The 27,850-nt window shown below is 36.2% G+C and overlaps 2 protein-coding genes across 3 annotated transcripts in view; both read left to right on the top strand.

The window, feature by feature from the left end:
* Window positions 1–27,850, top strand: part of NDUFS4 (NADH:ubiquinone oxidoreductase subunit S4) — a 696,041-nt gene that overhangs the window by 32,632 nt on the left and 635,559 nt on the right. The gene's annotated exons all lie outside the window — the stretch shown is intronic.
* Window positions 1–27,850, top strand: part of ITGA2 (integrin subunit alpha 2) — a 105,944-nt gene that overhangs the window by 50,965 nt on the left and 27,129 nt on the right. The window contains exons 3-16 of the mRNA XM_050794089.1: window positions 2,952–3,061; window positions 3,956–4,047; window positions 7,297–7,411; window positions 7,576–7,703; window positions 10,350–10,498; window positions 14,196–14,346; window positions 14,642–14,807; window positions 16,680–16,756; window positions 18,860–18,998; window positions 19,887–20,032; window positions 21,777–21,920; window positions 23,907–24,110; window positions 24,867–25,003; window positions 26,130–26,269. Of these exons, the coding sequence (XP_050650046.1) occupies window positions 2,952–3,061; window positions 3,956–4,047; window positions 7,297–7,411; window positions 7,576–7,703; window positions 10,350–10,498; window positions 14,196–14,346; window positions 14,642–14,807; window positions 16,680–16,756; window positions 18,860–18,998; window positions 19,887–20,032; window positions 21,777–21,920; window positions 23,907–24,110; window positions 24,867–25,003; window positions 26,130–26,269 (1,898 nt within the window). The remainder of the gene's footprint in view (window positions 1–2,951; window positions 3,062–3,955; window positions 4,048–7,296; window positions 7,412–7,575; window positions 7,704–10,349; window positions 10,499–14,195; window positions 14,347–14,641; window positions 14,808–16,679; window positions 16,757–18,859; window positions 18,999–19,886; window positions 20,033–21,776; window positions 21,921–23,906; window positions 24,111–24,866; window positions 25,004–26,129; window positions 26,270–27,850) is intronic.

Below are 27,850 nucleotides of genomic sequence, written 5' to 3'. Positions count from 1 at the left end.
AATAGGAATTAATTAATGAATGCCAAGGGGCAGAGCCACACTTCTTATGATAGTTTCTTGCTATAAGGTGCTATTTTGTTCTCTACATTTACTCTAGAGTAAGCTTTTGTTTGAGAGAAAAAATGCCAGTTTGATGCATAGAAGATATGCAGAGGCTGAGTCAGGAACAGATGATGCAATAACACAATAGTAACAGAATGTATGATGCTTTTCTCTCAAATTGGTTGATTTTTTTTTTTAACTTTTACTTGAACCAAACAAGCAAAAATACATGCTCCCCAGAAGAACAGAAGTAAGGATTTTCTTTGAGAGGCTGAGGTGGGAGGATCACTTGAGGTTAGGAGTTCAAGACCAGCCTGGCAAACATGGCAAAACCCCCTACTAAAAATACAAAAATTAGCCAGGTTTGGTGATGTGGGCCTGTAGTCTTAGCTACTTGGGAGGCCGAGGCAGGAGAATCGCTTGAACCTGAGAGGCGGAGCTTGCAGTGAACCGAGATGCTGCCACTGCACTCCAGCCTAGGCAACAGAGCGAGACTCCATCTCAAAAAAAAAAAAAAAAAAAAAAAAAAGGACAGATTTTCTGCTTAACTTCTTAACTTTTCCTTAACCAGGAAACTCTTTTTAAAATAATGGCGTAGAATCATCCATTCATTTGCTTGTTGATTTGTTTTTGTTTTTGTTTTTTTTTAACTCATTTGTTCAATGAGTGGTTATTCATTGCTACAGGCACAGATTTCCTAGCCCTTATGTACCTTTCCTCTCTAGTAGGGGATTTAGTCAGTGGGAAGGCAGCTAGTGGGCAATATGACTTTTTATTTTTTAAATGGGATGCAGAAAGGTCAGAGGCTATGAAGGTACTTAGGGTTACCCAGAGTTAAAAGAGCCAGGGGACTTCCCAGAAGAAATGGTGTCAAACAGGAGATCTAACTAATGAGTAAACATTGCCAGGCAGAAAACAGCACATATGAAGACTTAGGAGCAACAGAGACTCTGATTTGAAGGAGGAGCTAAATTCGATATGACTGAAATGTGGTTTTAGGAAGACACGTAGAAAAAGACAGGGTTAGAGAAGAAAGTTAGAGTCAGATTCTTTCCTTTTTACGCTTTATGTCCAGCATGCAAAATCAGAGTTAATGCTGTGTAGTACTACTACGAAATGAAGACCTGTGCAGATGGAGAAAATCAAGGCTCTGGAAGACAGTTTTCTCAGTACAGGCTCTATAAGATTCCTAATTTCTTCTGCACTATCATGAATTTGAAAGACATCAGATATGCTCAAACACGTGTTCCAATTCTGCACTGGTTCCCTCCCTTCATTAAAGTGACTATTGGGACTTAATAATATTCAACATTCAAATTTCTATCTTTTTCAAAAGCCTTAACCCATCTGCCTGGTATTATTGTAAACCTAACTATGGTAATATTTTAAAAGGTAAATTATGCTAAATTATTAGCTCATAAGAAGAAAAAATCTTTCAACTCTAACATTAAGGCTAATTGAATTAAAGTATCTTAGAATGCTCTATATTAGTTTGAGAATAATTTTATAAGATGTACAAGGAGAGAACTTATTACTGAACTATTAACTTTCAAAATAATCTGTATTTTCCTTTTTCCCTGATTGTTCATGCTATTCTGTCTGCTAACACTTCAGGTTAAAACCTTCATCCTTTGGTGTCCATTTTTGTAGCCTTGGACCATTTTAATGTTTCTTCTACTGGTAAACTAGATCATATATTCCAGGTCATTTGAATTTTTATTTTACTTGTCACATATATCTAGTTTTACTAGATTTAGAAGACAGCAGTCTGCTTTAATCCTTTTGTATCTACTGTACCTCAACATGGGGCATATGTTGTTTAATGATAATTATAAAATATATATACAGAAGGCTCAAGAATTTTAGTTTCTTTGATATTTTAATCCTTCCCAATATTGACATGAAAAAAAAAATGGAAGCAAATATGCTTCCATGTTAATTGAATGCCGCTGAGTAACCTGCTGCAGTTTCTAAAGATCAGACTGATACCTGGGTTCTTTCTGTGCAATCTTCTGTGGTTCCAAGTGTCAGGTTAGTTCTTCTTCAGGAAAACCCATAGTCTCTAGGTGAAGTTCTGAAGGAAGTGAAACTAACCAAAGGAAGGATGTAAACACCAATCTCATCCTGTATTCTAGACATATGCACGTTGTTACACATAAAGATAGCTCGTAACATATTTGTTCTATATTTTTGCTAAGTATCCCCTTATAAAGACAGTTAGCATAAAGCCACTTAGATAAGGTATCTGCTCTCTAAATGAGTCAACATATGAAAATGCTCAGGGCATAGAAAGCACTGAGCAAAGGCTAGTTGTTGTTCTTGATTTTAATTTTGTTTCATTCTTTAGAGCTGTGCTGAACAATATGTAGCCATGAGTCACATGTGACTACTGAGCACTTGAGACGTTACTTTTCCATATTGAGATGTGCTCTAAGTATAAAGTCTACACTGAAGTTCAAAGACTTAGGAAAAAGGAATGTCAAATATCTCATTACTAATTTTGATATTGCATGCTAGTTTTGATTGCATGCTAGTTTGGATATATTGAGTTAAATAAAATATATTTTTAAAATTAATTTCACCTGTGGCTTTTTATGTTCTTAATGTGGCTGGCTACTAGAAAATTTGAAATTATATACGTGGCTCATATTCTTGGCTTGCATTATATTTCTATTGGACGGCATTGCTTTAAAGAGACCTTCTAGGGTGTGTGGCAAAGCAGCAGTATTACAGACATTGATCAAAGCTCTTGATCAGCTAAGCAGAAAGGAAGCAGGTCAAATCGTAGCTGAACAAATATAAACTATTCACATTGAAATTTAAATGTGTTTTTCACTGTTTGTGATCAGGTTTATTTTTAAGAAACTACACTTAACACTTTGTGTCTAATAAAAAAAGTCTGTTTCTAGGTTACTTGTTGGTTCACCCTGGAGTGGCTTTCCTGAGAACCGAATGGGAGATGTGTATAAGTGTCCTGTTGACCTATCCACTGCCACATGTGAAAAACTAAATTTGCAAAGTAAGTTTAAATTTACTTGCGAAACAAGTGATTTGTCTTAGACTCAACTGAAAAATAACATCAAAACAATCATTGTTCTGTCTTAACGAAATATAGGCAGCTTTTTTTTGCCCTTATGTCTTTAGAAATATGGGGCACAATTGTATCCAAATTTCCAAAACAGTTTGGAAACTTGACTTAACGAGATGTGTGGAAAATGTGCTGTCTCCTGGACCATTTACCTCCAGACCATGGACTGATTTCCATCAACATTTACAATAATTTTGATGATTACTTGCAGAAGTCCGAAACCATCCATATTTCTTTCTCTCCTCTTTGCAAAATAAACCATTAAGCTTGGAAACATAACTCAAGAATGGATACAGTGGTTGATGCCCTAGGTCAGTGGAAGACAGGAGGTGGAGAGTTTATTTAGTATACTATATGGCTAGTCTAATTTCCTTTCAACATTCACCCACTGTTGCTTTGAGCCAGATTCTATCATAGGGCATTCTTTGATAACACTTCAAGGATATTTTTACTGACCCAGAAAAAAAAAAGGCATTAGATAGAGCTACTATGACTTTCAAAAGAGGAAAAAATGGTGTCCTCAAATGTATTTTGTTTGGACAGAATATTGTAAAAAAAAATAATAATTAAACATCTATGAGTCATATCCTCTTTAGAGCCCACTCCTTACTGCCTTATGCTCTGCAGCCTCACACATTAATGTGAGTTACCAGATCACTGAAGGCATTGCTTTTCCCCACACTTCATTATATAACTCAGGTACCTATATTGATGACACTAAATTCAATGCTACATGAAAACATGGGTGTGCCTGGTTTTTTAAAAATATCTTTAAGTAAATGAGGAATATTTAATCACTTAAAAAAATTGTTTTCCCTTTGAAAGCTTCAACAAGCATTCCAAATGTTACTGAGATGAAAACCAACATGAGCCTCGGCTTGACCCTCACAAGGAACATGGGAACTGGAGGGTTTCTCGTGAGTGTTTACTTTACAAATCATTATTCCTCTCAAGAAAGTATGTAGATCTCCCTCACAATCCCTCCCAATCTGGAGGTTTAGATGCTTAGAACTTGCTTGTTGATAAATTATGCTATTTATTTGGCTATCCAATGTTGAATATTCAAAATAATGTTGATGTGTAGACTTTTTAGGATATTCAGCAAAACCACTGCTACTGTATGTCTTGAAGAAAAGGGAACAAAAAGAATCCTGATTCTTTGCCCTTGAAAAGTGTGTTGAGTATTTGTTGATAACAGCAGAATCCCAAATCTCATTTCTACTTCCTGTAGGATCAGTCAAGATAGGTACTGCTAATTTAAAAAGTAGGTTTCAAAGCTAAAAAGTATTTTTGGTTTTTAAACATTTCCTGTAATTGTTGAGTAATCTGGTGTTATTTGAGGCACGGAACAGTCTCTCATATCATATCAGTGTTCACGTTCATTTAGTTATGAAAAGAGTAAAAAGACATCACTAATCAGTGAAATAGAACGCCTTATTTAACAAGTGCTTTTGGAACAATTAATTGATTAATATTTACATATCCAAATACACTGTCAAGTGAATTGAAAGTTAATATAAAAAAATAGAGAAAAATGGAAATTTTCTGAAGGATGGAAAAATTTCTGAGTTTAAAGCTAATGAAAAAAATATAGCAAATTGTTGAAAGGATTTGACTATATAAAAAAAGGGAAAAACATCACACACCAAAAAAAGAAGCTTAAAAACAAATAAAAACACAATCTTATTTGAAATTTCCATTGACTCACATAGGTATGCGTATGTATGTATAACCCTGTTAAAATTGTCTTAAAGAGGTCAGGTACGGTGGCTCATGGCTGTAATCCCAGCAATGTGGGAGGCTGAGGCAAGTAGATTACCTGTGGTCAGGATTTCAAGACCAGCCTGGCCAACATGATGAAACCCCATCTCTCCTAAAAATGCAAAAGTCAGCCAGGAATGGTGGCACACAGCTGTAATCCCAGCTACTCTGGAGGCTGAGGCAGGAGAATCACTGGAACCCAGGAGGCAAAGGTTGCAGTGAGCCAAGATCGTGCCACTCAAAAAAAAGAAAAAGAAAATGTCTTAGAGAGCGTAATTCAACTTTATATCAGTTTTATCTAAACCATTGGCATGCTTCCTTAAAAATCCTATGTTTTATAACTGTATTATTCTAAAAATGTAATCAATTTTGAACAATGTCATTCTATTTTTACTAATGGATATTACTATTCTGATGACTGTGCTGCCAGTAAGTGAATTAGGTATTGCTTGTGATATGTGTTAAGATCAGTGCATAAATGAATATTGCAAGGGATCTTTATGGTTTATGATATTCCAAAGTCTTTACAATAAGGTTTCTTTAATTTTTTGTTTGTTTGATTTTAAGGTTGCAAAAATGTAAAGAAAGAATATAGTAATACTTAGAGATTACAGAATGTGCCTCAAAATTTTTAATCTATAACTCCAGATAAAGTAAAAAATAAAAGTTAAAAAGCCAGAGAATTTGAGAGATTAATTAACATTACAGGTAGCAAACAGAGAGGCAGAAAGAGAGAGAGGGGGAGAAAGAAAAAAAGAAAAAACCCGAAGTTTCCTTTACATACTTAAAAGGTCAAAATCATAAGATACTCTTAAGAATTATGTGGAAAAGACTGACAATCATCACATTTTTTTGAAACTTATTAAGTTCTGGGCTTACAGTAGGAATGTAGTTCTGGCACTTACAATTGGCATATTTTAATTTCAACTTCTTAATGCTGTTTTCCATTGCTTTTAAAACAAAAAAAAAATATTTTTGAATACTTCATGAGTTCTTTTTCAAAGTGATTTAAAAAAACTTAGGAATGGGGATATAGAAACCAATGATTGGTATCTGTTATTTGGTAAACAAACCAAAGACATTAATAATGACTTTCTTCTAATTAATTGGCAAAATAAATCAGTTTTATAGGGAGAAAACTATGCCTTGTTCATTGCACATGAAATATGGCCAAAGCTGCTTCCCCTTTGACAGTTAAACTGGGTCAAATAAGTTTCCTTTTATTTTTCCAATTACTTCACGCAAGCCCATATTCTTCTGTTCAGTTTTAATAATTGATTCACAACTTTACATAATGCTACATTCTGTAGGCATTTTTTTAGGAACTTAATTAGATTCTCTTTTGTACTTGTCTCCTTTTTCATCTCTCAATTTTAAAGTTATTTAATCTAATGTTTCCTGTGTTATTTAATCATGATTTAATCAGGAGTTCTTGGCATTCAAGGACTCCTGAAAAGGAGAGAATTGGGATTGCATTAATGGAGATATTAAGGATTGGAGCAGGTATAATGTGAGCAAGAAGACAAGTACCATTCAGAATTAGTGACTGCAGTTAATTAGGAAGTGGGCAAGGTTAGAAACTGGTAGTCAGTGAACCTCATTTGTGATTGCTTAGCATATGGAGTAATTTCGAACTGAATTTTCACACAAAATTTGCCCTCTCAACGCTCCTTTATAAATTAGGGAATCTGGCAACGCAGCCTATTTCACACCAGTGGGCAGGCAGAAAACACAGTGGTCTGTACATAGGCATGAGTTCTTCATTCACCATGATGTCTATACCTGACCCCAAGCCCTCTTTCAAGAGTTATTGCCATTAGGTTTATGGTTTCTGCTGAGCACTATGAATGGAAGGAACTGAAGAAAACTAATGTTCAATAAGAACAATGATAATGATGCTAGCTAACAATATTATATGGCATTTGCTATTTACCTGGCATTGTTCTAAGTGTTTTATATCTATAGACCCATTTAATCTTTACAACAATATTAAAAGATAGAATGTGTGGTTTTCCTCATTTTACAGATGAAGCACCTGAGGCCCAGGTAACTGAGAGACAAAAAGTGAACTTGCATGCATTCTCCTCCTTGGTGTCCTCTGGAGGGAAAGCACCTGTTTTATCTAGTTTGTTGGGAGACCTCATAGACTCCTCCCTTCTCTGACACCTGCTCCCAACAGTCCCAGCACTCCTCCTCCCACAAGGCTTGCCACTGGGCACAGAGCATCTGCCGCCTTCTCCATCACTTCTGCTTGCCCCAAATGCATTACTGACTCATTGGATTTTGAGTTGACAATTATTAGTATCTTGGAAAAGAGTAGAGATGATTTCTGAGCTCCATAATGGAGAGGTAGAAGTTAGCATTATTCATATGTTTCCATTGATTGTTTTCTCATTTCTTTGAAGACATGTGGTCCTCTGTGGGCACAGCAGTGTGGGAATCAGTATTACACAACGGGTGTGTGTTCTGACATCAGTCCTGATTTTCAGCTCTCAGCCAGCTTCTCACCTGCAGCTCAGCGTAAGTTATTAATGTGCAGATGGTCTGAGCAATGCCTTACAGTTAAAAGAGGGGAAAAAGGTTATCAACTAGTGGCACCCAAACCCTCCTTAAGTCTCATTTTTATATGGCTGTGAAATGTGACTTACCTTTGGAAATCTGCTTCTTTCTCTTTTCCTGTGTAGCGTGCCCTTCCCTCATAGATGTTGTGGTTGTGTGTGATGAATCAAATAGTATTTATCCTTGGGATGCAGTGAAGAATTTTTTGGAAAAATTTGTACAAGGCCTGGATATAGGCCCCACAAAGACACAGGTATGGACAGCAGAAGTGCATGAACTACCTTATGACTTTCTTTCTGAAAAAAATTGTTAGATATAAAGTCTTAATTTTTATATTTGCCGAATCCCCATTTTAAATGCATTTAATGGTAATTTTTAAAGTTAATTGAAACTTGTACTACATTGGGGTTATTCTACCTGTGGCTTTGCCCAATACTGGTCTTTTGACCTTAGAGTTCTATTTCTACACAAGCATTGAAGATTAAAGGTATGGGATATAACTTTTTTTTTTTTTTAAAGACTGAGTCTTGCTCTTGTCATCCAGGCTAGAGTGCAATGGCACAATTTAGGCTCACTGCAACTTCCGCCTCCTGGGTCCAAGCAATTCTTTTGCCTCAGCCTCCTGAGTAGCTGGTATTACAGGCTCCTGTCACCACACCCAGCTAATTTTTGTATTTTTAGTGGAGACAGGATTTCACCATGTTGGCCAGGATGGTCTGGAACTCCTGACTTCAGGTAATCCACCCGCCTCCGCCTCCCAAAGTGCTGGGATTACAAGCATGAGAAGCATGAGCCACCACACCTGGCCGGGATATAACATTTTAATCTTCCTTTAGTTTCCTGTCTTTCCCCTCTAACCCATGCATTACATTTTAAAATTCAGTATGTATTTTTATATACATTTGGACTAATAATTAATTTCTTTTGTTTATTCCTTGCTGGTAAAACAAGTATTGAATTCTGAAATTTGTATAAATAAGTCACTAAGCATAATTCTACCATTTATGATAATGTTTTATAGTTATTTATCATATTCCAGTTTAGCTTGTCCTTTTGCCTACAGAAAAGGTCTTTTCAATAATTTTATATAGCTCTTTATATTTTAAGAAGTCTTTAATTTGCTTTTATGTCTTCTTGAAGTAGGCAACTAAAGCTCAATAGTATTATTTTAAAGTTCAATTTCCGGTTTTGTTTTTTGTTTTTTGTTTTTTTTCCTTTCTGATTGAATCTGCCATTTCCTGAGCCATTCTGGTTGTAGCAGTATACTGAACCAGTGTCAACCTGGACCAGTTCACCATTACCAGTGTATGTTCGTGGATTGCATCTGATACTCCAATGTCCAACTTCTAATACAAATTGTTGATGTATTTTTCCCTAAATGCTTTCCAGCTATCTTTATTGAAATTTGCTTCTCTGCTTTCCTGTTCACTATCATGTTGTTCTATGTTTTCCCCCATTGAAACTGCTTTTCAGTACCAAGAATATCTCAATACCCACAGAAGCCTTGGAAATTTCCCTGTGGGCATTTTCCAGGACATTCTGCTAAATAAAACTACATATAGCACTGGTTTCCAGAAAGCACCACTCTTATAGCCCCTTATAAGTTTTCATATGTATCTTCTTATTTCTTCTGTTTCTAAATGAGTTGCCCTCATAACGTGACTAATTTTATTTAATAGCCTCCTATATAGAATTCACAGTCTTGCTCTTTTGTGTCTTCCTACCACAGTGCATCTGATTCCTCTCTAGAAGTGGTTTAACTCAGTCTCTTTTCTTACAGCCTAAATTTGACCTTCCTGTAAATCCTAATCTACCACATTTCTTTACATCTTTCTTCTTCTTTTTCACACAGAAGTCCTGGGACTCTGTCATGGGATTACTATCATCTTCCTCTCATATTAAACTCTGAAATTCTCAGTTATTTTTTATTCTTTCCTCCCTCTCAAGTCTTACATCCCTAGAGAAAGGGGTCCAGGAATATTGTATTTCTGACTATCTTCCCAGTGCCTAGCTTACTGCCCCCTTGGCAAAACGCAGCAGATGGAACTCAGAAATCCAGTCCTTGCTCCTTCCACCTCCTTACATACTGACCTGTATTTCAGAGAGCCTCCTACACTGATCCCTCATTGCACTCCTGTTGTGGAAAGCCCATCTCCTTGGCTTAGAAGATGATCTCAATGTTTACAAACAAAGACATTAACAGAACGGTGTGACCTTGTTGATCTCTAGGATTAGGGAATGCTCCCAAACATCTTGTTCAGAAATTCTTTTTTTCAGCTCTTTCAAATAAGATGCTTTCCAGTGGCATTTTTCTCTGGAAGCCAGAAACTCCCTGCCCCACATGCACATATAGCATCTTCTTGCCAGAGTTGCTGAAGTCCATAATAGAGGAAATCCAGCACAATAAAGAGACCTCAATTGACTACACTGATTAGGAGCACATTGGTTTTTGTTGTATTCAATTCTAATTATTTATTACATAGTTACTGTCCTTCAATGACATGTTACTCTTCGTCTGTGAGCTTCTGTCCACTGGTAATTAGAATGTTTATTTAAATCAAGTTTAATCTTCCTGTTAAAAACAGTGTTCTAATAGTCATCCATATTAAAATATTATAGGGCAGTATTAAAAACTACAAATATTACTCTTGGGAATCAAATCATACACTGTAGGACATCATCTTTCTTGGCAATAGTACTGCTATTGTACACTGATGGCCTCTAACGAGAAGAAATTATTCCATTGAAAGAAAAGTAACTATCAAGAACAAAGTTGGAAGTGATGCCTTTAAGCTATTGGCCCATGTCTAAATGTACTTTTGATTTTCATTTTATTGGTTAAGTAGAAATTATTTATAATGTAATGACAGCCCATTAATAAATGTCTCCTCTTTTGAAGGTGGGGTTAATTCAGTATGCCAATAATCCAAGAGTTGTGTTTAACTTGAACACATATAAAACCAAAGAAGAAATGATTGTAGCAACATCCCAGACATCCCAACATGGTGGGGACCTCACAAACACATTCGGAGCAATTCAATATGCAAGGTAAGTTTTGGGGCTAATAGGCCAATGTTTTCATAATGTAAAACGTTATATTTATGTGATAAATAAGAAAAAGTAAGGAAAAGACAAAGAAAAATAATATACCTGGTACCTCACTTAAATCAGAACTAATAAAGAAAAAAACATAAGAGCATTCTATGTCTTGAATACTTTGAGAAGGCAGTTGGGAAAGTTAAATGTTTGATTTTAGGATATTTATAAGATATTACATGATTTTTATATGAATTTATATGAAATAAATGAAATGAGAAGACCTTAGATTAAAACAGTAGGAAATGGGGCAATCTGTCATAATTTGTTAAGATTCATCAGAGATCCAGACAAATTGAGCTCATGGACCACTTGGTGCAAATTAACAAAGGCCACAGAATCTTAAACATATGAGTTTAATTTTATTACACTTATTACAATCAGTGGGAAATATGAAATTATAACAATACTGCACTCTCTTGATTCTTATCTCAATTTCTTTATTTTCTCAGATCCACTGACCTTTGTCTTCACTCTATGTTATAATATGTTTTTATTGTACTTTAAGTTCTGGGGTACATGTGCAGAATGTGCAGGTTCATTACATAGGTATACACATGTCATGGTGATTTGCTGCACCTATCAACCCGTCATCTACATTAGGTATTTCTCCTAATGCTATTCCCCTCATAGTCTCCCACCCCTCAACAGGCCCCGGAGTATGATGTTCCCCTCCCTGTGTTCTCGTTGTTCAATATGTTCTCATTGTTCAGCTCCCACTTATGAGTGAGAACATGCAGTGTTTGGTTTTTTGTTCTTGTGTTTGTTTGCTGAGAATGATGGTTTCCAGCTTCATCCATGTCCCTGCAAACTAGATACCTTCACAAAAATACTAAACACACTCCAGTTGTTAAACAAATTATTGAGAACAACAAGCTTGCCTTTCCTTAAACCTATTCTCACTCTTTGTCTTGTGCATTCCTTCTTTTCACCACCATAATTCTTTTTGAAAAAAGCAGTTCTATTCCCTCCCTCCACTTCCTTGAAACCTACAGTTCTGCCACTAAATAAGCATGACCCTCTTCATCCCCCAACCCCGTGGTCCCACCTCAAACCTCATCCTTTCTGGCTCCTCTGAACATTTGATAATGATGAACATACTCTGCTATTCCTAACCAAGTTGCCATGACACCACACACTTCTCAAACTCCTGACAAATTCTTTTGCCTCTTCACTAGCTCCTTTTCCTATTTTTCTTCACTAAACAGAGCCCTCTCTTCTTTACTGCCCTTCTCCTGTAGGAATTCTATCCACTGTCATGGCATCAGCAGCAACACTGTGTCGGTTATCTCATTGCTATGTTGTCAGCCCTACACTCTCTCCCAAAACTCACACTGGCATCTAGCTGATGCTGAATATTTTTATTTGGAGTGTTCGCTCACTTACCAAATTCAATCCCTCCCACACTGGCCTTATTCTTTTCCCCGCCACTCCTCATGAACTTGCCATTTTGATTTGTACCACTGTCTCTTGCCCAGTCATTCGAACTAAAACTTTGGTTTCCTTTATTCTTTCCACTCTTCCTTACATCACACATCTGGTCAGTGGCCACATCCTGTCATTTCTATTTCTGTATTTCCTATTTTATCTGTCTTCTTCTTCTGTGTGTATATTTCAGTTGCTGCTTCCATCAACTGGTGACAATCCCAAATGTCTCCAAAGTGGATTCCCCACAAGAGAAGATATGATTGGTTTGGTTCATCATTACTGTCTCTATTCAGGGACAATAAAGGTTTTTTGGGCCAGGCCATCTCATAAGCTACTGGACAGTCAGCAGGTCAGCTGCCATTAGGTGAAGTGCCCTTCCTGATCCAGCAAACTGGACTAGAAGGACAAAGAAGTTGAGATGAAAAATGGCCTTCCTGGAGTTAGAAACTGCAATGGGCCCTGGTTTTCAGCAGGGAAGGTGGGAGTAGTATATTTCCCTGTCTGGAGCCTGGGGCCCTGGTGAGCTTTGTTCTCCAGGACAATGGCCACTGTCCCTTGAGGAAGGACTTGCCTAGCTTTCATCATCTTTCAAAAATTTGGTTTTCTCCCTTGCACCTTTGTCTATCTCCCTCTTCCCACTATTTCCCAAGCTAACAGGATTTAGTCTACCCAGTGCTAGGAGAATCACCCAACTTTTTACTCATCCCTCCTAGAATGTAATTGCCTCTATATTTCTTCTCTCTCTCTCGTCTCTTCTTTAAAACATTGAAGATAATCTGAAATTATTTCAGTAAATATTGCCATATTTTAATTCACTTCATTTCATTCAATGCCTACAGTTGCAGTTTATTGTTTTAAGCACTGCAGGTAATTAAAACTAAATGAGACACAGTTTATGTCCTCAAAAACCTTAGAATCATACATGAAATTTACAGTGTGTCATAAAGAGTATGTGACACTCAAAAAGGATCTGATGTGAATAGTGTAATTCAAATTTGGCCGAAAAATACAGAAGTTTTCTACATTTCTATAGTCTGCATTATAGAATACAAAATACATTTTAGGAAATAAAATGATATTCTCAGTTTTAAAGACAGCGTATTTGATATTATCTCTTAAAATTTGAAACGTGTGTATCCTGTGCCCCAGTAATTTTACTGCTAAGATTTTATCCCATTTGAAAAAGTATGCCAAGATATATACACAGGGATATTTATCACAGCCTTACTTGTAAAACTCAAAATGGCCTAAACACCCAATAATGGGGAACCGGTTAAATAAATCAGTCTTCCTTCATATGGTCCTCCAAATAAAATATTATGCAGCCGTTTAAAAAAAATAATGAGGCCTTCATATATGTGCTGATATGGAAAGGTCTCCATCAGAGTGAAAAACAACTGTTTAGAATATGCCCTCATTTGATGCAAAGGCATAAGAATGATACAGTGGACTCTGGGGACTCAGGGGGAAATGGTGGGAAGGGGGTGAGGGATAAAAGACTACAAATTGGGTTCAGTGTATTCTGCTCGGGTGATGGGTGCAAATCTCATAAATCATCACTAAAGTACTGATTTATGTGTAACCAAATACCACCTGTTCCCAAAAAACCTATGGAAATAAAACAATTTTTAAAAAAGAATGTGCCTTCATTTGAGTAAAAGTTTAAGGAGTAGACTATGCTTGTACCTATATTACATCTAAATAAAACATTTTCTAGAAGGAAATGCAAGAAACTGATAATGGTGCTTACCTATGGAGAGGGGTTTAGTGTCACATTTGGTTTATACCTTTCCAAATACTCTGATTTTTTTTTTTTTTTTACTGTGGATATCTATTACTTTAAAAAAATAAGTATTGAAAAAGTAAACACAAGCCTAATGCATACAATTTATAACAGAAATATCTTTGCTCTATTGATTGGTACTGATTAATTCAACTTTCTTAGAAGAAAATAATTCTAAGAAATACTGGGATAAATACATGCACACATATACACACATATGCCCTGACATACAAGACACTTTTTTAATGTCAAGAAAGACTTACATTTGTATATGTTTCTCTACAAGCTACAAATGGAACATTAAATATGTTGCTAGAGTTAATATGGAGTTACAATATATTCTGTTTAAAGAACTATTTTCATGTTTCTATTTTAAACCAGAGGTTCTCATATTAACTTCGTGTTTTGATAGCAAGTCTTTAACTTTATCTGCCACAGAAAATATGCTTATTCAGCAGCTTCTGGTGGACGACGAAGTGCTACCAAAGTAATGGTAGTTGTAACTGATGGTGAATCACATGATGGTTCAATGTTGAAAGCTGTGATTGATCAATGCAACCATGACAATATACTGAGGTTTGGTATAGCAGTAAGTGGCTTTTCTTTTGATTTGTCTTGCAGCTATTGGGTAAATCTTCCTTTATAGCATCACTTCTCAAGGCTGCACTTTCCCATTGGCTGTTCATAGTTGAATATAAAAGAAAGTTCTTACTCTATCTCTGCTTCTTGATGGTTTTCAATCCTGTCTACTAAATAAAGGGTTGTGGAAATGTTGCTTGATTTGCTTCTCCAGAGGGGCTATTGTGTTCAAAATAGACTGGAATGTACTCGTAGGGAAAACGTACAGCAATAATGACTGTACATTCTCTTCCTCTATTTTCAAGGTTCTTGGGTACTTAAACAGAAATGCCCTTGATACTAAAAATTTAATAAAAGAAATAAAAGCAATCGCTAGTATTCCAACAGAAAGATACTTTTTCAATGTGTCTGATGAAGCAGCTCTACTAGAAAAGGCTGGGACATTAGGAGAACAAATTTTCAGCATTGAAGGTAAAAAAAAAAAAAAAAAAAAAAACTCCTTTCAAGAATTTTCTTTCAAACTGTTTAAATAATTGTTTATTATCACATATTTGCTTTATCAATGTTAACTTGTATACCTTGTATAAAAAGAGCTCCTACAATCAGTAAGAAAAATGGATGAAAAACATGAATAGTTTATAAGTGATAAAATACAAATGACTGATAAACATAAGAAAAGATTCCCAATTTACAAAGTATATTTCTAAATACTTTCAGTAAGTATTAAAAAATATAAATTAAACCAACATTATGTTTTGCCTAAAAGATGACACAGAATAATAATGTTTAATCTTGGAGAGATTATCAGGAAGCAAAGAAGCTCATACACTGTTGATAGAATGATAAATTGTTATGACTTTTGGGGGATGATGTATTCATATCTATTAGAATCGTAAATAGTTTTATCTTTTTACACTGTGTTATGTAAGTACTAAAATTCCTGAATATGTTTCCAGTAAGCATATATATTTTTAAAATTAGAAAAATACAGCAAATATTTTTAATAGTTTAGTTTTTGAGGAAACATTTTATTTATAGGACCTAAAATAATTTACTTAGGTGGCCTTGGAAAATCTAGTTAGTGCAGAAAGATCACATGTTCAGGAGCTCACTGTGTGGGGAACTAGCACACACTTCACAGCGGGTTAAAAGAAAAAACACACACATGACCCAAATCCTAGTTCTTGATGGTTAACCCAAATAACTCTTTGCAATAAAGATCATATGTTATTGGAAACCTATGTATCAGGTACATCCTTAGAATCTGGGTCTAAAGGTATTGCATAAATTATTCATTCATATAGTCAAATTTTGATTTGATTATCCACTGGAATTACTCAAAAAGCTTTATTGCTTCTTCAGTATCCCATGGTGCTTCAAAGTTGTTTAAATAACCATTTAAATCCAATGTGCCCTGAGATAACACAAAATCACTGGGCTATCCACACTGATAATTGTATTTGTTTGTAATGGAATGAATGAGAACAATTGCAATCTACAAGCTAGCTAGAAACGATCTTGAGCATTATCTACTATTATGGACTTTGGGGAGCATTATTCTATTTTATTAAAAATTATCTCTACTCATCCTGTGTAAATTATTTTATCTTCTAAAAAAGACTACGTTGTACAGTACAGTTTGTCTTCTTTTCTGTGTTAAAGTGTCAGTCCAGTAATTTAGCTTCCTTTTTGTGAAGATTAGTGAAATGTAACCATTTTGATCATACTGTATGGAAAATAAGTACCAATTGGATCTTACAGTGTCAGTGACAGAGGCAAGCACATATACAGAACCAGAACAAACTTCCCAATTGGTAAACCTCCTACTCAGTCTTCAATTCTGATTCCTAATAGCTAACTCAATTATCTCCCAGCAGTCTTCACTACAGATCAATTGCCCAGCTATTCCACCTGCATCTGAGATATGTGTACATTATCAGTACCAATATTTCAAAGCTAAAATTTCAGTTAGTTTCTTAGTTAGTAATCATCAAGTTTTTAAAAAATTATCATCTCAGTTTTCACCTTACCTTATACCCTTTGTTGAGTGTCCTTTGGTATCAAGAACATCATGCATATTCTGCTAAATACATCAGTGTTCAATTAAGATTAATGCCAACTATGAACACTACTTTGGAAATATTGTTATTTCTATAACCTGCTAGAACACTTTCTTAGTAATTTCTTCTTCCCAGAATACACAAGCTCTGTATTTTGGGGTGAGTGTTGGAACAGTGTGTGTTTGTGTTTGTAGACATGTATATACATACATGTCTGCATGTGTTTGAAAACTTGATTTAAAATTACTGACAGTAATAAAATTTTTTAAATTGAATGTTCCAGGTACTGTTCAAGGAGGAGACAACTTTCAGATGGAAATGTCACAAGTGGGATTCAGTGCAGATTACTCTCCTCAAAATGTGTGTATATCAGATAGCTTCAAGCCATGTTGTCATTTGGCATAACACTACCAGACACAGTAACCTTATACATTAAGTGGGAAGACAGCCATCTAGGGATCAGCCCTTCTGATTCCTAGTCACGGTCATTTAGTTTCTTTGTGCTGCTGATTTACCTCTAAAATGTGAAGGTTAACAATGTCCTCCCTTCCCTGTTTCATAGGGATCTTATATGGGGGAAAGCTGATAGTATACAAAAAAGTCTTTGAGTACTCCAGGGCACAGACAGTATATTAACTTAAGGTATTATTCCTGCAGGAATTGTCTTTGAATCAATTTTTAACAACTGGAAATGTTTGTTAAAAACATTCACTGTTGTCATCACTGTCATGGTCAAATTCTGAGTTGTCATAGTATCTTTTTCTAAGACCAGACAGAAAAGAGTTGAAAAAATAAGGAGGTAGGAAAAATGTGACATGGGATTGGAGTACAACACTCTTTTCAGCTCAGGGAAGTTCATTTCTATCTCTCACAAACATCCACCTCCTGGGCCCCCGATTCTAATTTGAGTCAGGAGATGAGAGAGATAGTGAAAGGAAGGAAAAAAGAAAAAGAGAAAGAGATCCTGGGAAATATTTAAGGGACAATAGGAAGTCAGAGGATTTGATCGGCAGGTCAGAGGACCAAGAACAGCTTGTTTTCTGTCTAGAATCAAAGGAGCTGACTTTTTCTCGATCATCAATCCTTAGATATACTCATAGAAGTTATGGATCTTTCCCTTAGAAAAAAATATAAATGAATCTATGCACGGAGAATTTTGCACACAATCCCATGAGGTTTTTGTACATACCCTAAAATCCTTTCATGCACCCCAAATCCAGAATCCCTCAATACTACAGTCATTCACATAACTTCATGGTCTCTTATCTTCAAAGTAGAACACAACTTTTTCTTTTTTTTTTTTTTTTTTTTTTTGAGACGGAGTCTCGCTCTGTCACCCAGGCTGGAGTGCAGTGGCCGGATCTCTGCTCACTGCAAGCTCCGCCTACCGGGTTCACGCCATTCTCCTGCCTCAGCCTCCCGAGTAGCTGGGACTACAGGCGCTCGCCACCTCGCCCGGCTAGTTTTTTTGTACTTTTTTTTTTTAGTAGAGACGGGGTTTCACCGTGTTAGCCAGGATGGTCTCGATCTCCTGACCTCGTGATCCGCCCGTCTCGGCCTCCCAAAGTGCTGGGATTACAGGCTTGAGCCACCGCGCCCGGCCGAACACATCTTTTTCTTACTTGCTATTTTTCATGGCTTGTATTTTTTAGTCCAACAACATATCTTTGGTATGTTCTAAGATAGAAGAATAAAAAATTAAAAATAGTGTATCTCATCCTCACCAAATCTGCCTTCTGTGATGATTTGTAGCTTTGACTGTTTAGATTGGGTTTCGAGTCATATCAGAGTAGGCTTCCTCCTTTGCCCTCCCCACAGGGCTGACAAATTGTTATTTTCCTTCCAATAGATGGAATACCACAGCTATAGGTGCCTCCTGTAGCTGTGATATTATCAAATAGATGGAATATGTGAATATACAGGAACATTTGAGAAGGGGTCAGGAAGAGAGAGGAAGAAAGCTGAAAATAGAGCAAGCCGGAAGAGGGCCTCCCAAGATGTGTCTGGGATAGCAGCAGCATCTCCGATTCTCCTGTGTCAGTACTTCCTGTTTCTCAAGCATGTCTCATATCTGGCTGTGAGCTTTCCTTATAAATATGTGGAGTGAGAGGCCCACTTCTGACTCCTTTCTAAAGGTCATAAGGGTTTACCATTGGCAAATATACGCCTTTGAACGGGACATTTGAAGATGGCTATGTACCTGTCCTATACTATAGGTTATTACAAAGGTTTGTCTGTATAACATGTCATACTAAATAAAGTTCAAAATAACACAGCCAATGGGAAGGCTTGTTCTCTAGCACAAATATATTAAGACAATTAAGAGATATATCAATAAATGTTCATATATATTTCATCATTTTTAATAAATCTAAACAATTTATTTCAATGTTTTGCCTCCCCTGCATTCTTATGCTTTAAAGGTGGTTTGTTTTAATGATCTTCATTTTTTAATTATTTTAGGATATTCTGATGCTGGGTGCAGTGGGAGCTTTTGGCTGGAGTGGGACCATTGTCCAGAAGACATCTCATGGCCATTTGATCTTTCCTAAACAGGCCTTTGACCAAATTCTGCAGGACAGAAATCACAGTTCATATTTAGGTAAGGCATAGTAATAATTGGCTCAGCAAACTTAAGTTCCCTTGCTTTAAACCAGCTCTTTGTTGAATCTCAGAGTGAGTTCAGCAAAACCCTTGAACTATCTGTCATCTAATTGTCATATTTATTACACATATATATGTTGTCTCTGCCAGTCGGGCCTAAAGGCATAACTACTTATTGGAGTATTGTATTATACTCACTAGTTTCTTCTGACTGGTCAAGTGGTTGTAATTCCTGGAACATGATTGTGTTCCTCCAAAATGGAAATAGTTCCCAAAAGTAAATATAGTAAGTGATAGTCTTATATTGTTTTAGAGCTCTTAGTCTTCTTGTTCTTATAATAAGCAGCCACTGATTTTGCAGACTTACTATGGGACAGTTCCTGAGCTGGCTAGTCTGTCTACATAAACATTTAAATCTTTCCAACCAGTCTTTCAGGGATGTTTTGCCTTTGAGAGATAGCAAGATTAACTTGTCTAAAGTTCAACAACCTAGTAAGTGGCAAATCCAGAATTCAAACCTCGGACTGTTTCCAAGACCTATGTTCTTTCTACTGTGCAACACTACCTTTTAAATACATTTATTCATTCGTTCCAGAAATATTTGTTGAATGCCACGTTCACAGGTGGCCAATGAGGACAACCTGGAATCTAGAGGCAGTTTTATAGATAGAAGTCCCATCTACACAGGGAAGTGCTTCGGGTCAAAGGACAGGAGTAATTCACCTTAGAAAAAGGAAGACATGTCCTCAGTGATGTATTCAGGAACACTGGAAACTTTGCATCACATCTAACACAAAAGGATCTCTGGTCACCTTTACTAACTTATTTTAACCTTGTTTTGCTCAGATATTCAATGGTAATCACTCTTATGCTCCTTACATTTTAGGTTACTCTGTGGCTGCAATTTCTACTGGAGAAAGCACCCACTTTGTTGCTGGTGCTCCTCGGGCAAATTATACCGGCCAGATAGTGCTGTACAGTGTGAATGAGAATGGCAATGTCACAGTTATTCAGGCTCACCGAGGTGACCAGGTAAATCTCACTGTTTAGCAGGTGAAATTAATTTTATGGGCAACCGGGCAGGTGGGGAGTCGGGTGAGCAGAAGTGGAAACCAACATGACCTGAGTGCTTACTCTGTAATCTGAGTTTATTAGTGTATTCCTTAAATCGTCACAACAATACCAAGAAGACAGCCCTCCCTTTTGACAACTGACTGGGAATTTAGCTAGCTTTCTAAGGTCACACAGTGTCCATGGATTGAGCCGTCATTAAAACTCAGTCCTTTCTGGACTCAGAGGTTGTCCTGTTTGATTACATCCCCTTCATGTTTTTGACTCCCTGGATTAATAATGCATGGACATTATTTAGTTGTGATGGCAGGCACCTAACCACTGCTTTGTAGGTAAGCACACACCAGAAACAAGGATTTGGAGAGGAAATAATCAGAAGAAGGGAGCAAAATAACATTATAAAGACTGAATTTCTGCGTCTGGACCTGTCAAAATGTCCTTTTAGTTTCGAAGATTCTAAAAGTAAAACAATTATCTTCTCTGCCACTTTCAACTGATGGGTGACAGTTTGGTAGTCAGACCCTATGATGAATCCCAGTTATGGCCCACTACAGCAAAGATCTGTTGCTAGGGCAAAGGTCAGCTGATTGCTTCCTGTTTCCTTACTAAACAGTTTTGACCCAGGGGCTTGACACACATTTAAAATGAGCATCGCTAATCCCTGACAGCCAACAAAAAGTGGTTTCCTTCTTTGAGCTGGAGAAACTTACAAAGATTTCTCTTCTCTTAGACTGAGTGTGATCCTGCTATTGCTATGGATTTTCTAGGAGTAAGAAGACCTGAGCTCTTGACTTCCATGACCATAAATTAGCATACTTTATGTGACCATAAATTAGCACATACTTTTCTCTCTCTTTTGATATTTTAAAGAAGTTCCTTTTTAATTTAGAAAATAACAGTGATAGTATTATGAAATGAATCATTTCTTAGTCATTTCTAAATCCTTAAAAAGTGTTCACATAGGCATGCATTGAATGCTGTTGAATGAGGTGAATGTTCAAAGTCTCAGCTTTTCTTATTTTAATTTATCTCCACCTAGTCCTCCTGTCCCAATCTATCCAGCAACTGCTTACCTGTCTCATATCATGCCTTGTACACTTACATCATCATATGTGCTTCACCACTTCCCTCCGCCTAGAAAACTCCATGTCCTTCTTACTTTGCAATTCAAATGATATTTTAACTTTCTAAGCCTTCCTGACTCTCCTGCTCTCTGATCACTCAGCATTTGGAACTTTCCTCTATTCCAATTTATTTTACCATAGAAGCTTAATTATTTATTCTCCCTGCCTCTACCTCTCCTGCCTTTCACTATGACAGACCTCACATACCTACGAAAGGTTTGCCTTATAAGTATGCCTTTGACCCCCTGGTGTCAGAAACACCTGGAATGCTAATTTAAATTGCTGTGTTCTGGATCACATCCTAGACATTACATCAGAATCTCTAGAAATGGGTCTCAGGGATCTGTATTTCAAAGGCATTTTCTTGGAGATACTTGTGCACACTAAGATTTAAGAACCAGGTGTTAGATGGTATTAGAACCTGCGGGAAGGGACTATGCTGTCTGTCTTCATATTCCTAGCACTTTGCAAATAGTAAACACTCAATTTTTGTGTATTGAATGAGCAAGTAAATGTTCAGTGTAATATTGGAAGTATGTGAATCCTAGGAATTCTAAGGTTAACATGTTTTATTGCTCCAGATTGGCTCCTATTTCGGTAGCGTGCTATGTTCAGTTGATGTGGATAAAGACACCATTACAGATGTGCTCTTGGTAGGTGCACCAATGTACATGAATGACCTAAAGAAAGAGGAAGGAAGAGTCTACCTGTTTACTATCAAAAAGGTAAAAAAAAAAAAAAAAAATCACTAAACTAACAGCTTAATTTGCTTTAGTATTGACAATTTAACCTGCATTTGGAAAGAAAATTTATTATTATTGCATGATAATTTGCACAGATAGTATGGTTTACATTTCATCATTTTTGAGGATGTCCCCATTAAGTTATGATTTTAAAAATTACATTAATGGGAAAAACTAGAGTTGAATGTATAGTGTACTGCCATTTTCCATGAGAGGTCTTTGAATATATAGTCTCATGCAAACAAAGCCATTCTAAGTGTACATTATTTATTGAAATATGCATACACACAAACATTTGTGTATTTCTCTAGTATCACGTGTAATTTTTTCTATAAAGACAGAAATAACAGGGCAATGCTATCTTGTTATCAGTTGACAGTGAAAAACACAAGTTGCACCAGGCACATTGTAAATTCCATGTGATCCCAGATGCTTTCTACATTAGTTTGTCAGGAAGTGTCATTGCTTAGTGTAACATTTCGGCATGTGTCCAGCTCTTGAAGTTTCAAGTCCTTCCACAAAAAAAACCATACGTGAACATGGAAAAGCATAATATTTCCAATTTGTAGACTGAACTCTCTAAATCCATGTATATAAATATAGTTAACTCCTTGAAATAAAAAAAGAAAACCAAATTAAAGACACAGATTGACACAGAAAATTATATGACAACAGAAGGGAAAGGATGGAAAAGAGAAGCTGATGTTAAAGTAGTAAATATTATGGTTAAGTGTTGTGATATTTTGTCGTACCCGATGTATTGATATTTATGTAAAAATTAACCTCTTAACAGATGTAATTAATTAAAACAATTCTAAAGCATTTATACATGTAAAGAATGTATAATTGAGTATCCACAAAGGCTGGACCTATTTACTTGTTTGAAAAACTGACAAATCCCCCATTCTTTAAATATTTCTTACTTGTGAGATATACTGAATTGTCATTAATTGTTGAAAATGAAAAGATCTTTTAATACCGTGTCAAACTCAGTAACAATTTTTGTAAGATTATAATTGAGGAGAAAGAATCAACACTGACCCAGTTTCATGGTTGAGAAACATTGCTTTCTTGTGAAGTCATGAAATATTTCCATACTTTATTATGAAATCTAAGAAAAAAAAAATTGTGTTTTACAAGGAAATGTCTTTTCCTTCACACAGAATTATTTAGTGTTTTTAATAATGGAGATATTAATCTCATTTTCTACTTCCTGTACCATTATAATTATGTCACTATTTGGTCATTTTTACAGAAAGCCTAAATTAAGATATTGTGTTTTATTTTGTTCTGTGTCTGCTTTAATTTCAATCAAGATATTAGTAGTTTTCACCAGAAAAATTTTAAATCAAAAGGTTGGAAATAGGTGAAGATCGTATTATTGAGAGGAAAATGAGACCAAGAAATTGATGCTGTTCAGCTACAGGAAAGAGAATTGTCTCCTTTCACCTTGGTTTAGGAGCAGATATTTATGACCTGAAATTCTTATTTATAATTCTGATCATAAATAGTTCAGGTTTAAAATTCTATCCATTTTTAACATTAAAAAATTAGTTTGGTCATCGATTGCTCTGAAATTTATTTTCTTTTTTATCATATGTTTTTCACTTTTTTAAATGGATGGGGTCTTGCTCTGTCACCCAGGCTGGAGTGCAGTGGTATGATCATAGCTCACTGCAGCCTCTAATTCCTGGGCTCAACCGATCCTCCCACTTCAGCCTCCTGAGAGCGAGGACTACAGGTGTGTGCCACCACTCCTGGCTAACTTTTTACAAAAATGTTTTGTAGAGACAGGGTCTCACTATTGCTTAAGCAGGTCTCAAATACCTGGCTTCAAGCAGTCCTTCTGCCTCAGCCTCTGGAATCTTTGGGATTACAGGCATGCATCACCACACCCAGCTGCTCTGAATTTTAATTATACAAGTTGTAAGGTTTGCTTTAATCATCCTTTTGTTCCCCCTTTGCAAGGGCATTTTGAGTCAGCACCAATTTCTTGAAGGCCCCGAGGGCATTGAAAATGCTCGATTTGGTTCAGCAATTGCAGCTCTTTCAGACATCAACATGGATGGCTTTAACGATGTGATTGTTGGTTCGCCACTAGAAAATCAGAATTCTGGAGCTGTATACATTTATAATGGTCATCAGGGCACTGTCCGCACGAAGTATTCCCAGGTAATCCAGGAGCTGCCGAGACGTATGTATTTGTAGGTCTTACCATATTAGACGTAGAAAGCGTCATGTAAACCATGCAATCCATCCCTCTTATTTTCTAACTTCATTATTTCACTCAACAAATGTTAAATGAGCCTCCACTATGTGCCAAGCACTGTTCTAGACTCTGGGGATGCTATAAGAACAGGACAGACACAATTCTGATCTTTGTGTGCCTTATATTATATTGGAGGAGACAAATGAAAAAAAAGAAGTAGATAAGACCAAGCGTTCCAGATAGTAATAAAGGAAATTTTTTAAAAGCAAATGAAATTAAAATAGGAAATAAAATTTCAAAAATAGGAGTATGAGGTGGTTGAAGGGGTGACTAATGAGGCCTCACTGCGCAGTCAATTTTGAAGTAAGACCTGAGGGAAAAGAACTAGGAACGGAACCCTGTACCTGAACTTGCCTCAATTTGCTCCCAGCCCACTGATCTTTTCACTGGTTTATGATTTTTATTAAAGATGTATGCTGTCCCCATGATGAAAATGTGGCTGTAAGAGTGATACAGAGATCAGATAATAAGACGTGACTAAAAAACTAATCTTTAGAATTTGTAGAGAATGTTTATTCAAATAAACAAATGTTTATTCCAGATTGTGTTTACAATCTGGAAAATGACTACATAGAAAATATAACAATGAAATGCAGAGGCTGCCATTTTCTGGTTCAGCTGTTGTGTGCTATAATTTCGTGTCAAACTTGCTCTTTTAGAAAATCTTGGGATCCGATGGAGCCTTTAGGAGCCATCTTCAGTACTTTGGGAGGTCCTTGGATGGCTATGGAGATTTAAATGGGGATTCCATCACTGATGTGTCCATTGGTGCCTTTGGACAAGTGGTTCAACTCTGGTGAGTCAGGAAGAGCCAGACACAAACTACAAATTACCTGCTAAGAAAGCAGAACATGTTTGTACTGATATTATAGAAATGCCATATGCATTCTATAAGACTATAGGAAATTGATGTATCATAGTTTGCCCAAAGGAATAAACGTGTTTTTCCAAGTGCGAAAAATAGATATATTTGCTCACCATTAGTAATACATTTCTCTCCTCATATGGTGAGTAAAAACAGTGCATAGAAAACATAAATTTCTGGAAATGGCATCCAGGCTATTTCTGAATGTTGTCTTCCAATAAATAGCCTTATCTCAGCATACAGAAGGGAAGCCTCATGAGAGTGCATTTAGAATACTGAAAACTCAGACAGCACAAGTAAAGTGTAACTTCTATGTGACTAAAAAGTATATTTTAAAGTTATTAGTCATAAACAATAAGCCATTATTTAGGTTTAGCTGACCTCTCATTGACTTCCATAGGAATTGAAGATTCAGGTGGAACAATATGAAGGTCATGTGATTCAAGGTCAAAAATAAACATATTGGACTGGCAAGGGAATAGAATCAGAAAGAAGTTGATTATTCAATCAAGAATCTCCATTCATTTGTCTCTGTCAAAAAATGTGCTTTAAAGTCCAAATATTTGAACAATAGAATAATATTCATTGATTGTTTTTTATTTCTGAGTTTAATGATACTATTTACAAATCTCACTTGTGCTTTTAAAGAATGAAGTGCATTATTTCTATTGCAGAATGAAGCTTTTATGTGGAAAAAATAAAACTCAAGAATAATATTTAAGACATTAAAAAACAAGAAAATATATTTACTGAACAAATCGGTTAAAATCATTTCAGAGTAGCATTATCAAGAGTACCTACATGTATCCCAGAACTTAAAGTATAATAAATAAATAAATAAATATGTTAAATGTGGATTATGTCAGTGATGCAATCACAAATTAAAAAAAAAAATTATGTCTGTCTGCCATCTTAGAGCCTTCAAATATAAACTACTGCTAACGTGCTTTAGAGAGAAAAATTCAGTAATGCTGGTACTGGGTCCTCTTTGATAAAGGATATAATACATGTGCTCAGTAATAACATCCATCCATCTGTTCCTCTTTATGTCTTTTAGGTCACAAAGTATTGCTGATATAGCTATAGAAGCTTCATTCACACCAGAAAAAATCACTTTGGTCAATAAGAATGCTCAGATAATTCTCAAACTCTGCTTCAGTGCAAAGTTCAGACCTACTAAGCAAAACAATCAAGTGGGTGCGTAGATCTGAAATAATCTATATAGAAATTGGTTGGCTTACGGAGTTTTAGTCCTGAATATAACATATTTTGGTTTGTAGGCCAAGAGAAATAAGGGTCTTTGGTTACAGACACTTAAGTTTCCATACACTGGAGATGCCTGAGAATGGTTCATTAGTCATGGAAGGTTAGTTTAGATCTTCCTTCCACATCTCTAGAAGGTTCTGCTGCAGAAAGTTGTAATCTCTATGACATAACCAAGGGCCCTCCTGTTTCCATCCTTTGAGTTTCTCTTACCTCTCTTCTCTTACTTAAAACCTTGAGCATACACAGATTATGCTGAACGGTCACTCAGATGACTATATCATGTTGGTTATGCCATGATCTATATAGGACAGGTTCAGTAAAAGTATCAAGTATTTTTCCTGTTCTTGAGCAATTAATAAAAATGAAATAATGAAAGAAAACATGAAAAGCAATATATAACTTTTCCCAGTGTTTTAAATATTCTAAATAATACAGAGAAATGAATAAAAGTCTGAATTATGTCTCATTAGATGGGGAAGGGTGAGGAAATCGTTGTGGGCAAGTGTCAGCAGGAATTATTGTCTTTTCTCTTGGGCTGGCCAAGTTGTCTTTCAAGGCCTGGCAAAGGTCCTGCCTCCTCTTCGAAGCTTTTTCTAAGCACATTATCTCACCTTCATCTCTCCTGCCCCAGTTATCTCACCATGCTCAATACATAACTTGCAATTTAACACTTGATTCAAAACTACCTTCTTTCATGAACCGCTGCTTCATGGGTCCCCATTCCCCTTCCATCAGAATTTGGCTTTAAACTTCAGAACCTGTAGCTCCTATAGGAATTCAGTTAAGTGACAAATACATTACCTTAAAACTGAAAATACAGAAGCAGTTTATTTGCCATTATTCATACCAAGATACAAATAAGGTGAGAACACAAACAAAATTAGATTCAAATCTCAACGTGCTTTCCATATTTTCCTACTTTTCATATCCATTTGGAAGTTTTCCCTGCAGGTGTTCAAAGATTGACCTAATTTTGAGTAGCATATCTCACTTGACCTGCCTTGTAGCACATCTAACTGAGCACACATGATAGTTAAGTCAGAAACCGTTGCTGTATAAACATTGTGGCTAGTCTGCCTAATAGATTAACTTGGGAAATATATTAGTTGGCAGAAACAGCGGGCTGGTCAGCTCTTCTGGCCCTGAAGCAAAGATGTGTCTCACGTTATCTTCCCTTTTTGACTATACTTCAACCCTTATGGCGATGCACACTCAAAAATTCTACTTTCAGAGAATTTCCTTCCCATCTACAGCCTGCCGAGGGTTTCTGGCCTTTCTTACTATTGGGCGTCTTTCACTGTAAATCTTTTTTCCTGATGCCTTCAGGTCCACACTGACAAGCCAAGTGAAATGATTGTGAGCTCATTCGTCACTTCATTGCTTGGCAATAATAGTATGTAAGACATGAATCCCATCTTCACAACTGTGGAAAGTGAATTTATAAAGCATATGGTTTCTATCATTTATTGCATCAGGTGCACACTCTAGTTTAAGATTAATAACATAGCCTAC

Source organism: Macaca thibetana, chromosome 6 (assembly GCF_024542745.1).
Source record: "Macaca thibetana thibetana isolate TM-01 chromosome 6, ASM2454274v1, whole genome shotgun sequence".
NCBI classification, from domain to species: domain Eukaryota; kingdom Metazoa; phylum Chordata; class Mammalia; order Primates; family Cercopithecidae; genus Macaca; species Macaca thibetana.
The sequence above is the reverse complement of the archived record's forward strand: the minus strand, read 5'-3'. Positions and strand labels throughout refer to the sequence as shown.